The sequence below is a fragment of the Vanacampus margaritifer genome, chromosome 17 (assembly GCF_051991255.1).
Source record: "Vanacampus margaritifer isolate UIUO_Vmar chromosome 17, RoL_Vmar_1.0, whole genome shotgun sequence".
NCBI classification, from domain to species: domain Eukaryota; kingdom Metazoa; phylum Chordata; class Actinopteri; order Syngnathiformes; family Syngnathidae; genus Vanacampus; species Vanacampus margaritifer.
In genome coordinates this window covers 12,066,029-12,083,438 of record NC_135448.1, presented here as the reverse complement: position 1 = coordinate 12,083,438, position 17,410 = coordinate 12,066,029, and the positions used below count along the sequence as shown (strand labels likewise).

General features: G+C 39.9%; 1 protein-coding gene across 1 annotated transcript in view; it reads right to left on the bottom strand.

Moving 5' to 3' along the window:
- Positions 1-51: 51 nt before the first annotated feature.
- csmd3b (CUB and Sushi multiple domains 3b) overlaps positions 52-17,410 on the bottom strand; it is a 346,686-nt gene continuing 329,327 nt past the window's right edge. The window contains exons 62-75 of the mRNA XM_077547793.1: positions 15,466-15,648; positions 15,173-15,349; positions 13,114-13,293; positions 12,827-13,000; positions 12,559-12,732; positions 8,958-9,031; positions 8,284-8,395; positions 8,009-8,188; positions 7,505-7,564; positions 5,837-5,995; positions 5,517-5,653; positions 4,361-4,448; positions 4,157-4,292; positions 52-2,979 (exon numbers count right to left, since the gene is read on the bottom strand). Of these exons, the coding sequence (XP_077403919.1) occupies positions 2,820-2,979; positions 4,157-4,292; positions 4,361-4,448; positions 5,517-5,653; positions 5,837-5,995; positions 7,505-7,564; positions 8,009-8,188; positions 8,284-8,395; positions 8,958-9,031; positions 12,559-12,732; positions 12,827-13,000; positions 13,114-13,293; positions 15,173-15,349; positions 15,466-15,648 (1,994 nt within the window). The 3' untranslated portion in view covers positions 52-2,819. The remainder of the gene's footprint in view (positions 2,980-4,156; positions 4,293-4,360; positions 4,449-5,516; positions 5,654-5,836; positions 5,996-7,504; positions 7,565-8,008; positions 8,189-8,283; positions 8,396-8,957; positions 9,032-12,558; positions 12,733-12,826; positions 13,001-13,113; positions 13,294-15,172; positions 15,350-15,465; positions 15,649-17,410) is intronic.

The window sequence follows — 17,410 nt, the reverse complement described above, 5'->3', positions numbered from 1 at the left end:
GCAACTTTTATAAGTCAGAACCCCATCCCAATATGCAAAGAAAAAGACATGTTAATTACAAAAGCAAGTAGCCTTTTTTTTTAATCTTACATTGCATTGAAAATTTACATAATAGATTCATTACATTTTACAAATAATTTCATCATAAAAATATATTTCTGTACAAAACACTTTGTTTAGTTAGGTATATATTTTTTTTAACCATAATTTCTTTTTTTGTTTGTTTTTCTTTTCAAACAGGGAATACTTCCAGTGTCCGTCAAAGGGGGGCGAAGAAGGGTTTCAGTCTTCCAATCAATCTTATTGCAGTCACTGGAAGAAGCTTGTGTTTTGGGGGCGCGGGGGGGGGGGGGGGGGGGGGGAAATGCCATTGAAAGTGGGATACGTGTGTGTGGGGTCCCCAAAAATGTTTGTTTTTTTGGTAGGCACTGTGTCAGATTCATCGTGAAAAGCACAACTAAAGCCACCACAACACAACAACAACGTACATACGACGACAATCACTCCAAACTGTCCAAAATGAGCGTGGATGAACTGAACCGCCAGCAAAATGTCATTTTTGGCAACAACTCAAAGACGAAAAAGATGATGAATGCGGCACTCGTTAGAGGGAGCAGGAAAACGATCAAGTTGACTGGCCAATTTGCCAAAAAAGAAAAAAAAAGAGAAAAAAAATAGTGGCTCATTTTAAGGCCGACAATTATACGCGTGGTTTCCTAAATCTGCCAACTTTATTTCTAATGGGAAACAACCGCCATTGAACAAAGAAAACCAGACAGAAATAATAAGGCTTATGTTTCTTCATACGCACGCTTGGAAACCCCCCCACAAAGTATTCCACCGGGCATCCAGTTGTTTGTGATAAAATTCCTGAACAAAGGATCCAATAACGAAGGGGGGAAAAAAAACACTTAATTACAATTAAAGCAAGATTTCTGGTCCAAGTTGAGATCTCACATCTTACTACAAACGCAACATTTTAACACAATCCAAATAAAAACGCTGGACCGACAAATTTGCGTTCATAACTATTTAGATACTTCACTTGATCCCATCACTAGCCCCTTTCATACGGCGTGGAAAGATATAGCTGTCGAGTTGCCACAAAATCATCATTTCCCAATTACGTGTTGGATCAGCCGTTGCAGCTTCACACGTCAGGTAATTACAGGAAATGTATGTTGACGTCTGAGCGATGGTACGAATGGCTTCCAATGAAAAAGAGGGTAACAAGCTAGCTATTTGAGCAGTGTGAAAGGGGCTCACATCACTTGAATCCACTACTCCACTACTCTAAATACGGTATTCTGGTTAATATTGCATTAGTGGAATATGTGTTCAGCAGTTTTGATCGATATCACAAGGCGGCCATCTTGCCACTTGCTGTCGAGTGAAAATGACATCACAGTTGCTCAGGTAACAACCAATCGCAGATCAGCTTCAGTAAATAGGTGAGCTGTGGTTGGTCGTTGCCTGAGCAGCAACTGTGATGTCATCTTCAGTCGACAGCAAGTGGCAAAATGGCCGCCCACTGAGACGGACAAAAACGGCTGGATTTTGCTGAATAACTCATATTCCACAAGTATGATATTCATCAGAATGTCATGTTTAGGTGAGGTCACATACAGTATAACATATTGTCAAGAAATGTTTAAGGTTAACTTCCCCTTTAACAGATTTGCAAATATCGTAGCACCGTAGAAAAAAAAAAAAGATCACAAAGACTGATAACACATTTTTAAAGTGGCAGCTGTTGTGGCTTTTCTCATTTAGATAATTAGATACAGAGTGACATCTAAAAAAAACAACAAAAAAACGTAGAACCTCCCGACAAGCAGACCACAAAAAGCAATGAAAGTGTGCGACTTCACATTCTGCGAAGAAAAATAAAAAGTGGTTGGGCAGATTTTTTTTCCCCTCAGAAAATCCCACGTGATAATCTGCTGCTATGATCCGTCCTGGCCACGCCCCCGCGGCAAATATATAGCACAAAAATATAAGTGGTGACCACTCCCGAATATATATTTTGATATATATTCGCAATAGATTTACAGATCAGAAGATTCTGCAGTAGTAACAAATAAAGGAGGAAGCACTCGCGGAGTGCAGGATCAAAGTGGAACCGCGGCGGCGGTCCACGTCGGCAGGGCGGCAAAGCCCGCTTCTGGTTAAGTTCCAACGGCGGCGGTCCTGCAAGCGGTCCGTCTCCGTCTCGGCCCCTCCCGTTAAAGTGTCCCGTTCTCCGGGGGGGCAGACAGGAAGCGCGTTTCCTGCCCGATGTGCTTTAGTGCCAGAGCCAGAATGTCAGTTTCAGGCTCGTCGTTAGTCCGCCTCGCATCGGAGTCCATTTGGAATTCACTGAATCAGGGAACATTCTGAAAACAGCTGCGAGTTTCAGGTTTGCTCTGATTGGCTACGAGGGGATTTGAAGATCTTAACCCACCCCGTTTCTCTGGAGACGATTCGCTTAATCGACTTCCAGTTCAGTTCGGGGTTGTCTGCGTCTCCTCAGCCTTTCCGTCCACCGAAACGGGAAAGGAGAGATTTAAACATTCCGTGACTCAGCCTTCCTCCTCCTCTCATCTGCTCCACTGGGGCCCGGGCTCCCTTTTGACTCTAATCCGCCGTTCACTCAGGATTAAGGACGCCGTCTCCAGGGCTGCCCTCATCCCTTCTTTTGCTCACGAGTTTGAAATTTTTTCCCCTTTCCCCAAACTTTTGCTACTCTCCGCAAATGTGAGATTGCAGACCGGGCGGCCGAGACCAGTCTGAATCGCCGGGAACTGTTTTCCGTTCCGGTTCCTGCCCGTCATGGATCCTCAGACCATGGTGCAGACTGTGTTGAGATTGGGGTCGAAGCGGACCGCCTTCCCCTCCACCGCCTTGGCGTTGGTGTTGTACATGGGGTTCTCGAAGGCGGCCTGCCCGTTGTTGTTCTCGTGGACCGAGCAGCCCGTGTACTGGGTTTTCGGTGTGGTCCTGTGTGTAAATAAATATGAAAATAACACAACAACAGAGGGGTAAGACAAAATGTCTATGAACATAGACAAATGCCTCCATGTTGTAATTGAGTCGGGGGTTTCTGGGGTTCCTGAAATGATCTTCAAACGTCAGCATAGGCAGATAAGCTCGCTAGCCCACATATCTATGATACATCCTTCTGACTGGGGTCCGAAAATGAGAAAATGGGGTACTAAAAAGTATATATTATAATATTGTAAGAATAAATAATAAATAATAAATAATAAATAATAAATAATAAATAAAATAATAGTAAATAGTGAAATTTTACAAATAATTGACAGACATAAACGTGTTTTTTTTGTTTTGTTGTTGTTTTTTTACATCCCAAAATTCTGGACAGAAACCTCCAAATGGTTTCCAGAAAAACATGGACAGGCTCTCCTAGCAACAAAAAAAAAATCAAAATGTGTTTTTTTCAATATTACAAAAAATATTTCTTAAAAATAGGTAAATCTGTGATTATGTGGTATGATTTCACTAAAATGCACTCACACTTTAAAAAATAAAAATTGTACTTAAATAAATGTTTAAAAACCAAAAAGTCTTATAAATAATTAAATGCAAATTTAATGATCTTAAAAGTTAAATACAACTAAACTGTACCTGGGCAGTGATCTTTCTTCATACCACTAGAGGGAGCCCACAGCATACCAATTTCTAAAAATGTGTCTATGGGCTGGTCTTAGTTTTTGCCAGGATGTGATGTGGCTAATTTACATAATACCACCCCCATATGCAGTTTCTCCACCTGCTTGAGACCGCCATTTTCAAGTGACGGCCAAAGCCAAATGTTTGTTGGCGTTGTCGAAGTGGACGTTGGCGTATTTGTGTCCGCTGCATGTGCCACATACACAAGAATCGCCGTCAATATGTAAAGTGCCCTGTTGTGAATTGGTGCTGCAGGCTTTTCCCCCCTCTGGGCTAGTAGTAAGCTAGCATAACCTAGCAACGAGGCAATGCTAAGCAAAGCCGTACTTAGTAAAGGAGGCAGGGCTAGCTATGGCTCATTTGCATGAGACAGGACTGCTCCCTTAAACAAACATTGGGCGGAAAATTTGATATAAGACTTGATGCTTAAGCTATTTTGCGAAAAAGCCTGTCACGTACGATGAAGGCACTCGTTGGTACAAACCTTTGTTTGTATAGATAGAAGCCGAAGCCGGTAAAAATGAGCGCGAAGAAAGGCACCAGGATCGCGATGGCCACCGAGCTGCTGTTGGTCCCCAGCTGAGGCGGATGCGAATTCTGACTCTCCGACATGTTCAGACCTGCAAAAGAAAACAGGAAGTTAGCCTCCATCATCATCATCATCATGTCATTTTTCGAGAGCCATTACCGAGTCGCTGGAGTCCAAACTGCCCGTAGTCTTTTCCCTGAATGAAGCCCTGGAACACGTAACTGGAACCGTCGGGTTCGGCCGACACCTGCAAAGGTAAATAAACACCATTCAAGAAAAAGTGATGGACTGGATGGTATGCGCATGACGACAAATGTACATGGAGAACCCACGGGGTCAAATTTGGCCCCTATAAATTCTGCTACTCAAATAACAAAGACCCTTTTTTTTCCAGCAGTGATTTTGTCTCTGTGTTCTTGTTTCCATTGGCCAAAGTGTGTTTGTACATTCAAAATCCAGTTCTAAAATGCAACAAATAAAACAAAAAATATATATTATTCAATGTAGCTGTGTATTTGATTGATTATTTTCTTAAATTCTAAATAGTTTACTGACAGTTTTTGTTATTCTGATTTTTCGAAATGATGCCCCTAAATCCCAAAAGGGTCAAATTTCGCCCTAATCCTAAATTAGGGAATAAAGGGTTAAAATTGAAAAAACATATATTTTGGTGTTCAGTGAATTTATAGCAGTCATTTAATGTATAATTCATAATTTTCCAAAGAAGAAAAGGGTTCTTGGGTTCTCCAGGGTTAAATGTTATGAATTTATACTAAACACTTTTAAAATGACATTTTGTGCTACATTTTCCAGTTTCTTTTTTTTTTTCTCCAGAGCTCAGTATTGTTCATTCGATTTGACATCATCATTGCTCTCCTTTTTTAAAAAAATTAATTAATTAAACAAAAAAAATGTTGTTTTTTTTTGTTGTTTTTGTTTTTTCCATTTTCCAGTTTCTTTTTTTTTTTCTCCAGAGCTCAGTATTGTTCATTCGATTTGACATCATCATTGCTCTCCTTTTTTAAAAAAATTAATTAATTAAAAAAAAAAAAAATGTTTTTTTTTTTGTTGTTTTTGTTTTTTCCATTTTCCATTTTCTTTTTTTTTTCTCCAGAGCTCAGTATTGTTCATTCGATTTGACATCATCATTGCTCTCCTTTTTTAAAAAAAAAATAAATTTAAAAAAAAAAAGTTTTTTTTTTTGTTGTTTTTGTTTTTTCCAGTTTCCAGTTTCAACGATTGTCCCCATCCGCCTTTAATAGCGGAGGATGGCTGTGTAGCGTTGATATTTTTCCGTGATTACACCGACGCTTACAAATCCATCCATGGTCCACGAGTCTTCGATGATCTTGGCGGGAGAAATGGTGGAGTCTTTGAGCTGATTTCCCTGCTGCGCGTAGTTCACGTGGTACATCAGCAACAGCAAACGTGCTTCCGACGTCTTGTAAAGACCTACAGGAGGAGACACCACATCTTTAGTTTCTGCCATTTTTTTTTTTGTTAGTACTCATAATGTATGTATATGTATTGTCCTGTATACTATATATCGATATCATATTAATGAAAATAATATGTTCATCTATAGCATAACATGACATAATATGTCTGACAGCAAAAGCAACATGTGTGACATGCCTGAGAGCAGCAGTTCCATGTTGCCGTTGCTCAGGGTGACGTTGACTCTGCCCGTGCTGGCGTTGAAGCTGGTGATGCTCAGCGTCATGGGCTGCTTCCTTCCCCTGTAATTGTACGAGCCCTTCCAAATGTAGTTGGGGGCGAACACGTCGTCGGGGACTGCGGGACCAAAGGGGGAAGGGGGTGGTTAAAATATATTTTTTTTTAATGTGCGATGATATGGGCCACTGAGTGGCTAACAGCATTTTTGTCATTTTTATGTAAAGTGTAGAAATGAATATAGAAAAGTTAATAAAGGGCAATCCTATATTTCACTTGTGGAGTTAGCCCACTCTCACTTTCAGTGGTTTCCAGTCACAATGTCAAGTAACAAGACAGAGTTGGCAACAAACAACAACCATTGGTTGATTCTTAAGAGTTACATCAATTGTGTGGGCTTGTCATCTACATGGGCAACAACACTCCCCCCCCCCCCCTCCGATTGCCACAAATGACTTAACTGATTAACTGCTCAGTTTCATCACATTGACCATTACGGATTGATGGGTGGAATTGTTTTTGGGGAAAAATACAAATCACAACAACAAAAAAAAGTTTGCATTTTAATTTAAGTAAAATGAACAGAGTAATTGTATCTTGTTTTGTTTAAACAATAAATTAAAATATAATTCTTGCAAGAAATAAAATAAAAGAAAAAATTTACCTCAACTTTTAAATATACACAAAAAAAGTTTAAAATATTTTTATTAACATTATTTTAATTACTTAAAAAAAAATATATATATATTTTTTTGCATGGCATTTCTACTACCGAGATACAAATTGCAAATATATTTAAAAAAAGTTTGTGTATTTACAACTAATTTTATAGCAAACTATATTTGCTTTTAAATAAAAATAAATATCAGATATCAAATTTCATCATTATTGTTAATAAAACTGATGGGGTATATATGGAAAAAAACAGGAATTTAAAAATTATGAAAAATAATCTTAAAAAATACATGATTAAAGCTACTATATATATAAAAAATAATCAAATCTAATAATTGGAAAAAATTACATCTACAATAAGAAATATTTTTAATCATAAATTAAATCAACTCAATTAAAACTGAAAAATGAAAATATTATTCATTAGTCTTCAATTCCGCATGAGACTGTCCTTGTTTTAGTGTTTTGTCTTTAATCGTTGTATGTCTAATATTCAATATGTATTTATACTGCACATCACATTGTTTCAACTGTGGTTGCTTCAAAGTGCTGTATAAAGAAAGTTGAGCTGAGTATAGGTTGATCGATAAAATGTAGCATAACAGGTATAGTTTATAGAGGTTATACAGCATTATGGCCGTGCCATAGTAAAAAGTAGGCCAGTGCAAACACCATTAAATGCAGTTTGATGTAGTGCAGATGTAAATAGCTGGTTATCATGCAGCAGACGTTGTTGGCAGTTGGCGCTAAACGGAAACATTTGTTACAGCTGTGACTTCACATTTAAAAGTGTTTAGCTCCTCGGCCAAAATAGTGACCTTTTGAGAAATTAATATAACAAACATGGCCGGCAGACAAGGAAGCAGCGGTCACACTTGGCTGCGGGGCTGTGCACAAACGCGGCTGTGCTGTCTTTTGGACTGCATCGAGACTTAAAAGGGAATCAGCACTAACCGTTCAGTTTGGGGCTCGGGGTTCCCATTGCTGGTTTCGCAGCTTTCTTCTTCTCGCCAGCTGCAAGCATACAAAGTACATGAATACACATTTGGCTCCATTAAACATGTGGCGCTTACTGATGACATGGAAATTGGTACGAAATATGGTAGTGTGCCAGATGTGGTCTTAATGTCCCATTGATGCTGGTGACAGAAAATTTGAATTCAGGGCTGCTCACATAATTAGCACAAAATGACTATCAAGTGTTTGGGGAAGAAAAAAATAATAAAAAGATATAAAAAAAATGGGAAGTGAATCCACGACTAATGATTTTTAAGATTAAATGATTTTTTTTCTTCTTAATATATTAACTTAATTTCCCACCCCTCAATTTTGGTATTTTAATTAAAATTTCAGTCATGTTTGTATTTTATTATAGGTATTTAAAAGTTTAATAGTCAGGCTTTTATTTATAAAAAACAAAACAAAACACACACTTTAATATAAATTTTTTGTTTCTACCGCGACATATCGGCATCTTTCCGGTCCAGGTGCCGTCACTCTTGCAGACCCTGTGCTCGGAACCCCCGGCGAGGAAGTAGCCGGGCTGGCAGCTGTACACCAGCGTGTAGCCGAAGCCAGCCAGGTCCATGCCCACCACGTCCACGTGGAGTGCGCTCTCGGGCTGCTTGCATGCGTGCGCTGTGGGAGGACGACAACCAGACACCAAAAAAAAATCATAAAAAAAAAAAGATTGCAATTGGAGAGGATGTGACGGCATTGAACGGGACTCTTACGTGTACACTCCGGTTGAGTCCCGCTCCATCTCAGATCTGGTTGGCAAGTTCTGGAGGAGGAGCCCTGGATCAGGTGACCCGGCTGGCACTGGAAGGACACCAAGCTGCCCACCTGCGACACGACAAGACGACAGGAACCTTTCACACATGGAAACTGCTAAATTGCTGTATCAGAGCCATAACATGAAGTGCTCCACAGGACAATATTTACATTTACCTCTCATGCAAAGCAAAAATACTCTCATACACACCTAAAAAACAATATATTATTTCTAAACAACAAATTAAAATAAACTACAAAACCGTCACAAACACGCCAAAACTTTCTACCACAAAGTAATTTTGCATTTGAAAACTCACACAAAACTCTCACACACGACCAAAAAATCTCTGTCACCAAAAACCCCATCTCTCACTCATCCCAAAAATATCTCAGATTAAAAAGAAAACAAAACAAACCTCATTAATATGAAAAAATGCCTCAATCAAAATGACATTTTAATATACACAGTTTAACTAACTATATTTTACAATATACTCAAATAAAAAACTTGAAGCAAGCATGCTTAAGCCTCTTTTTTTGCCTCTTATTTGGAGAACTGTGTTTTCATGAGAGAGTCTTTTCATTTATTCTAAGTGATGTTATACAATAATCTCTGTGTTCACTGCATGACCTTAAATCCAAAGGTGCGGTTGAGGGATCCGTATCTGGGCGTTCCCGGGTTGTCACAGCTTGTCTTGGTCGGCTCTGCAAAGAAGAAACACAAGCGTTATGCCCTCGCTCCTCTCCACTGGTCCGTTGTTGTCATGGCAACAGAGACTGCCGTACGCTGGTGCGGCACCAGGGGGCAGCAGAGCTTCGTCACAAAGTCAAGAGGCAAAAGGATGCAGTAGCGGAGAGAGAGCTATGATGTGCTGTAAATGCCCATATTAAAATTTACCTCTCACACTTATCAGAAAACCTCTCACACAAAACATCACTCATCAAAAACCTGGTAAATTTAATAAAATCAATCTCTCAAATACAGCGTAAAACCACTCACACACTCACCAAACAACTATGACTCACCTTGGAATCTCACCCACTCCCATCCAAAAATGCTGACATTCATTTAATGAACACCTATCACTAAAAATATACATCTTACACTGACCAAAAAACTCACACATTCATCCTAAAAAAGTTCAGACTCACCCAAAAAACTGCGCACAACATACATCACAAACTTTCACACAAAAACCCTCACAGTAAAACTCTCACATTTACCAAAACACCTCTCACATTCTTCAAACACCTCTCTCGATATAAAAAAAATCACAGTGACCAAAAACCTCTCACATTTATCAAAAATAATTTCAATATGCAACATAAAAACACCCTCTCATTCATCAAAAATATTCACCCTCAAAAAAAACCTTACTCTCACCCAAAAACTTTCTCACAATAATAAACTCAAATTAACTAAAAACCTCTCACTTTCACCAAAAGAATCCCACACACTGGAAATCCCTCGCACTCACCCAAAACATTTTCTCACCAAAAACTCTCACAATCAACAACAAAATACCTCTCCCACAAAAAAAAAATCTCAGCACTCACCAGAAAATGGTGCACACCCACACACAAAACGATTACAAAACCTCTCCTATTCACCAAACAAATCTCACACAAGCCAAGCCCTCTCCCACTCACCTAAAAACATCACTGACAACAACCTCTCACACCCAACTCTCACATTCAGCCCAAAAAAATCTCACAAAAACAAAACACACACACACACAAAAAGATCTCACACAAAAATCAATCATGTTACTTTACCTCCCTTCATCACCCTCTCTTCCACCTTCCACATGTCCTCTTTCTTTCTCCTCCTCCACCTTCCTCCCTCCATCACACCTTCTTGCTCATTCACCTCCTTTCATCACTCATCTCTCACCTTCACCTCCTTCATTCAGCCGACTCATTGACCTCCTTTTCTATGCATCCTCATCTTCTCCCTCTCCTTTCCTACTGATTCCTCATTCTTGACCATTATTTTTCCTTTTCCCAACCCTCTCTTGCTACTCCCTTTCTCTCCATCATCCCTTCCTCTACATCTCTATTTCCCCTCCAGCTTCTCTCTCTTTTTACTCATTATTCAAAAAAAAATTTGCTTCCTTCGAGGTGCGTTTTGTGTGCGTGTTGAGATGCTATCAAGTTGTCCCAACGTTCTACTTGGAGTCACCTTATGAGAGTGCCAAGGAATGCAGAGTTTCTGCACGTGTGTGTGTTTAACGCAACACTCAGACATCACGATGAGTCAGCACACACTTGACGCTGAAGCACCTACTCGCAAATCATGCCCGTGTGTGAAGTGGCACGCCAAGGCCCGCGTGTGCTGAGCCTTTAACTAAATAGCAGGGGCCGCTCGCTCCTCCCCCACCCCCGCTTACCTCACTAGACCTCATTTCAGCCAGCATCGACAGATGAACTCAGCCGTTTCATTGTCGTGATAATCTTGTGTGACTGGCGTGAAGCATTGGAGGCCATCTGTTTGTACTGAGTAGAGATGTATATTGCGGCTAGTTTAGCTTAGCCCAGGGATAGGGAACGCTGTCTGTTTTAGATGTTTCTTTCCTCCAACACACCTGATGTTGATCAGAAACGTCATCAGGCTCCTACAGAGCACGTTGATTAGCTGATCATTTGAATCAGGTGTGTTGGAGGAGGGAGACTTCTAAAACAGGCAGGACAGCGGCTCTCAAGGACCGGAGTTTCCTACCCCTGGCTTAGCCGCTAGCTACGTAGCTTTGAAATAAAGGGGGGGGGGGGGGGGGGACTTACACAACTGCCTGTTTTTGTACCTATTCCCAGAACTGAAGTTAGTAATTAACCAACTTTCTGTCAGCTTTAAGTCCTGGCTTCAGTTGCATTACATTAGCTTAGCTGCTAGCTTCTGATATGTGATGTGATTTGTTTTTTTGTTTTTTCTCTTCATGTTTATAGTTATTACTCAAATTCATTGACAGTTCCTTGAACATTTATCTAAGATCTTTCTTTCTCCAACAACAAATGGGTATCGATGACCAAGCCTATGTCTTGGTTAGCTTAGCCTTAGCTACCCAAGGCTAAGCTAACAAAGACTAGTTCAGCCTGTTCTAATTCAGACTGTTTCAAAAACATTATTATTACTCAGTGTGCAAAAATGTAGGCATTATTAGCGCCCTTTTACAAAACCAGACCCTGACGCCATCATTTACAACATGTCTGTCTCGTCCTCCATCGTTATCATTCCTGATCCGTCTGTGCAACTTCTGCTTTGATGAGCAGCGGCCGGCTTAACCGGGAGCGAAAGCCTGCAAAATGCCACATGTGGGTGGGCCCTTAATTGCCCCTGATCGTTAAGGCAAAGGGATATGAGACGGTGCCGGTTAGCTGCCATAGCTAGCGGCTCCCCACTGAGCAACAAACAAGTTGGAATAAAGTATCCGCAGCCAGACATAAATAATGTGTGACAAAACCCACGCACGCGGCCATTTGGAAGCCACCTAAATACATTCAAAACAACAATGTGCGTCTTTGTATATCACAATTACACAGTGACTTAAGACTAGAACGAAACAGCAGTCTGCAAAGCAAACTGTCAGAAAAATATATGCCCTTGATCTTAAAAATTGGATTCTGCGAACAACAATAATATTTTCCTCGAGTGCAAGGATAAAGAAAGCCGACCTTGTTTTTCCTCTCTGATATTGGTATTATCAATTTGCTGAAACAAAGCAAGCTGTCTGTAATAAGGCGGGCATCAGTTGCATGAGACAGATGATAAGTGCCTGTTCATGGCTGCAAATACGACCTCGCCTAAGGAGAAATTGACAGACATTTTTCCGACTAGCCATCAGGTTGTATTTGAACTGTTTCCATGCATGCAAGTTCTTAATTAACTGTGTCTCTCATAATTGGCAAAGCGCTTGTCCTGTCTCTTGTCTGCTTTTGAGTACTGATCTCCACCAAAGCTGAACAACCCCAAATTAGGGATCGGTGGTGTCTGAATGTTGAATGCAATAATCACAGTAAATGTATGGGAACTGGCAAAAACATCAACACAAGTGGAAACCCAGTGGATTTTATATTGACTGATTTTATGAAACTAAGGCCATTTTTTCATTGAGGAACCCAACCCCCAATATTTGTGGAAAATACTTATTAGTGAGGTATTCTCATTTATTCAAGAATGTTTTGGGTAAAAAAATAAATGAATAAAAAAAATCAATACTATCAACCAAAATGATTACCTATACAGCGAGGCTGTGTACCGCTCCAGCTACCGTCATTTTGGCACATCCTGGTTGCCGTGCCGACCAGAAGGAGAGGCGGGGAGCAGGAGAAGGTCACTTCTGATTGGTAGATGAAGCTGCGCCCCTCTCGGGAGCCGCCCGCTGGAGTACCAGGGTCACCACAAAACTTGGCTGCATATATATATATATATATATATATATATAAAAAATAAAATAAAAATAATGTTGATTTTGTATGGCTGGTGTTAATGCATTGTGGGCTTACGTAAACACTGCGGCAGCATCCCGCTCCAACTCCCGTTGGCCACGCAGGTGAGAACGGCCGGGAAGGACAGCTCGTAGCCCGGCGAGCAGCTGTAGCTTACGCTGCTGCCCCACTCAAAGTCGCTGCCCTGCAGGACCCCGTTGCTGACAGCGGCGGGAGTGGGACATGTCACCGCTAGAGAGGAAGAGGGACCTTTAATATTAATAATTGGTTTTCTTCCACTATATGGATTATTCCCTCGACACTATCATAAAGCCTAAACACTGTGACATCGCAGTGGTCATCACCTGTGCATACGGGCATATTCCCGCTCCACGTCCCGTTCTGAGTGCACATCCTGACGGGCGAGCCGTCCTCCTCCATCCTGTATCCAGGTTGGCACTGGAAGGTCACGTTCTGGTTGACGGTGAAGTCTTCGCCGTAGCGGAGGCCGTTTGCCGGAACGCCGGGATCACCGCAGTTGATCACTTGGAAATGGCAGAAAATAAAAGATCAGGGTTAGAGTTAGTTTTAGGAGCAGGGTTAGGGTCTTGTCCATTCACTCCGGCCTGTATTAGCATGGATCTAATTTCTTTTAGTGGCTTGGAGTCAAGTGATGCCTGGGAGCGGCCGAGGTTGTCTTGGATCTCTCTTTGGAATCACATTAACATTCCCTTGACTGTACCTATAAAGTCCTGTCCTTCATAGCCTAATAGGTATTTGAAATTCCTCTAAAGCCGCCATCGGATGCGTACATGACTATTAATAGATGTCCTGTCATCTTCCTCCTGTAAGTCGGGCGTGGGGAACCTTTTGTTCTATCAAGAGTCCTCAAAGTCCTGCTAAATGTATGCAAAAAAAAACTTACAGTGCAGTATCTCAAAAAAAGTGAGTAAACCTTTCACATTTATGTAAATATTTGATTATGCATTTTCATTGGACAGCACTCAAGGAAGTGACACTTTACTACAATGCAAAGGAGTCAGTGTACGGCGTGTATAAAAGTGTAACTTAAATTTGTCCTCAAAATGATTGAACACAGCAACAAAAGTGAGTACACCCCTATGTGAAAATATCTGAACTGATTTTTTTTTTTTTTTTACACTTTGTGGCCATGTTGAACATTTTTTGCACTTACATCCACTTGTGTGCTTTTTTTTTTAGTAGCATGCCAATAATGATGCTTGATGTCATCACAGCTGTTGTGACATGACAAATTAAAGTGTCTTTATTAACGTGTCATCTTACTGTTTAAGGATGTGGCAAGTTCCGCTTATCCAACGTTCCCTCTTCAGGACTTCATCGAGCCAATTAGCTAAAGTAAACACCGATCATGGTTACACGCGTCATTCTTTAACGTCGATGGCAGCGGCACAGAAAAGCCAAGGAGCGTTGCATTACTCAGAGACAGGAATAATTTAAAGCACGGTTGGGAAGTGGGAGGCGGCCTAATGATCACACATCAGCAGCTTGGCAGAACTGCAAAGCAAAAGATTTAATAGTAAATATTTCCCGTAAGTAGCACATAAAGATTGCTGTTTAACCTCAAAGGACCTTTGAGTTTAAATGACGAAGCAGCAATTTATTTCCTGTTTTTATTTTTCATTTTCATTTGTTGATAAGTGTATTTAATTTTTGTTTTTATTGATAACATTCACATTGGTGTGTTCTTTATTTTTCAATGTGAATAAATTGTTTGAGATATATATTTTAACTTATTTAAATTTTTTTGCTGATGCTTTGGATGTTTATTGAAATATGTGATAAATACATTGCAATATTTTATACTTCTACTTTGTAATTGCCTATAAATGCCACAAAATGGTGACAAAACACTATTTTTTTTATTAGACCGCACACAAGCCTGTGTAAATAGAGCTCATGCCCTCACTTCAACATATTTACATGGGGAAAAAAAATACTTTACTAATAAACAAGTCTTTGTTTTGAGCATAAAAACAGTGACTACACAGATATAGGCAAACAGTATAAGTGGCATAGCTCAGGTGGTAGAGTGATCTCACAAGCTGAAGGGCATGAGTTCGTTCCTCAACCCTTGTGTAACTTTTGTTTGTTTTTAAATAAACTAGTAAAATTGTCAAAATCTCTCCTTGCAAAATATACTTAAAATTTTGTGTGGAAAAATCTTTGTTTTTGTTTTTTGGGGGGTAGGCAAATTCTCTTATACACACTAAAAATACTTTGAGTACAATTTACAGAATATTTTACGCTCTTCCAAGTGTAAATTTTACTCTGTTTAGAGTGGGACCAAATAGACTCTGTTTAGAGTCAAATGTATTCTTCAGAATTTACTGTGTACGTGAGTTTTTCAGCAAATAACCGGGAGTATCAAATCAAATGCCTTACTGGTACAGTTGGGCTGCATTCCCGACCAGGTCCCATTGGCCAGACAAAGCCTGGTGGTGGCGCCGGAGAGCAGGTAGCCATCCATGCAGGAGTAGATGACCGAGTGGGAGAAGGTGGTCCCGTCCAGACGAAACACTCTGCCGTTGCTTGGAGTACCGGGATTACCGCACTGGATGGCTGGAAAAGTAAACAAATTATACATTTAAGTAATACTCCCAGTAATGGGAAAGTTGAGTATTTATTTTTCTGATGATTTTATTATTATTTTTTTTTTACTATTGTCGTCCTCTTACGTTTGCAGAAGGGCTGCGTTCCCGACCAAGTCCCGTTTGGGAAGCACATCCTCTCGGCCGAGCCGATCAGCTCGTAACCCTCCGTGCAGCTGAAGAACACCTTGGAGCGGATGCGGAAATCCGTCTGCTCCCTCGAACCGTGGGACGGGATGCCCGGATCGCCGCACGAGCCGGCCGTGTCACCTAACACGAAACACAAAATCCTTTTAACACATCGTACTGAAATGTGCCCGCTACTGAAATACGCGTTTCAGCCTATGAGAGCATTTCACTCGTTTGTGTGAGCGAAGTAAGAATGCAAGCGATAATCCTGAATTATGTCCTTGATGGCCCCTCATATGAAAATATAAAACTCAAGTACACCTTACAAGTGCGTGCGCGTTCGAAGACTTAAATTGAGGCTGGAGTGCGTGTTTGTGTGTGTGCGAGAGTGAGTGTGTGATCTTGTCCTTGGAGAACTGCACGGTCAGCAAATTGTGCCTGACAAATGTGTGTGCATGCTTTTCGACATGCACATAAATGCATCACGCGGACACACACAGACAATTTCATTGATGAATGTTACTTTATTGCTGCTGTTGCTCTACTACACGACTTGGCATTCACACACCCGCCAAAACAATACAGTTTGGCGCTAACAAAGTCAGCTGGTCATCTCGACATAAGTTGAACATTTATCATTGTCACATATATATTTATTTATTTATTCTTTGGGGGCTGGCGGGAATAAATTATTCAATTCAAGTTTGTTTGTTTTTCAAAAAGTCCTAATATTTTCATCATATACATGCTTATAATTCAAACTTTATTTTTCCAGTTGAGTTGTTTTCCGTGAAAAATATAAACATCATTCTTATGACACTACGACAATTTTAGTAAAATGTTCTTTCTTTTAAAATGTTAGTTTTTCTTGTAACAACATGACTATTAGAGTAACATAGATTTTTTTTCCCCTCGTATAATTTGAATGTTATTCTCGCAATAAGACTTTTTTGCTGAAAAATTCAATTTTGCTCTAGTTATGTTCATTCAAATGTCAAATCTTGACTTGAATTTTCTTGACAGATGTTGACAGTCTTGCTTGTTTTCAGCAAAATATTAACTGTTTTCTTGCTAATTATGACTTTGTAAGAATTTGGCATAGCATTGACGTAGCATTGTGAATTGATTTATAAAATTTATTGATTTATAAAATTACAACTTTTTTCTTAAAAATTATTTTTTAGGTTCTCATAAAAATCTGACTTTTTTCAAAACTTTTTTTTTTTTAAAAACATCGTAGAATGTTGAATTTATTTTCATTTCTATTTAAACTTTTGACTGACTTTTTAAAACTACCGGCGCAACTTTATTAAAACTTTTGCCCAAGTAAAATTACATATTTTTTCACTTAATTGCCATCCTAGTAATATGACTTTCTTCTCTCACAATAATCAGACTTTTTGTCTCATCTACCTCAGACACAAAAATAAGCAATTATTGGTATTCTATATATTCTCACCAGTACACACAAATGAGGATGCGACATACATGAAAGGCTAACAAGCTAAAATGTAGTGATGGGAAAATGAAGCTTCATGAAGCACTTGCGATACTTTTTGACTCCTCAAGATGGCACTCATGATTCAAAGATGCAATGCAAATGTAATCAATTTTTATTGCACTTGCCTTTATCTTTAAACCAAGAGCACCATCTAGAGGAGTCAAAAAGTATCGCAAATGCTTCATGAAGCTTCATTTTGCCATCACTAGTGTACACATCTCCACCGACAAATCACGTCGCTCCCATGTCGTTTGCGGCACAACTCTAGAGATATTCAACTAATCGAATTGCGCAACAGCCGTGATCGTATAGTGGTTAGTAGTGATGGGAAAATGAAGGCTCATGAAGCACTTGTGATATTTTTTGACTCCTCTAGATGGCACTATTGGGTTAAAAAGGCAG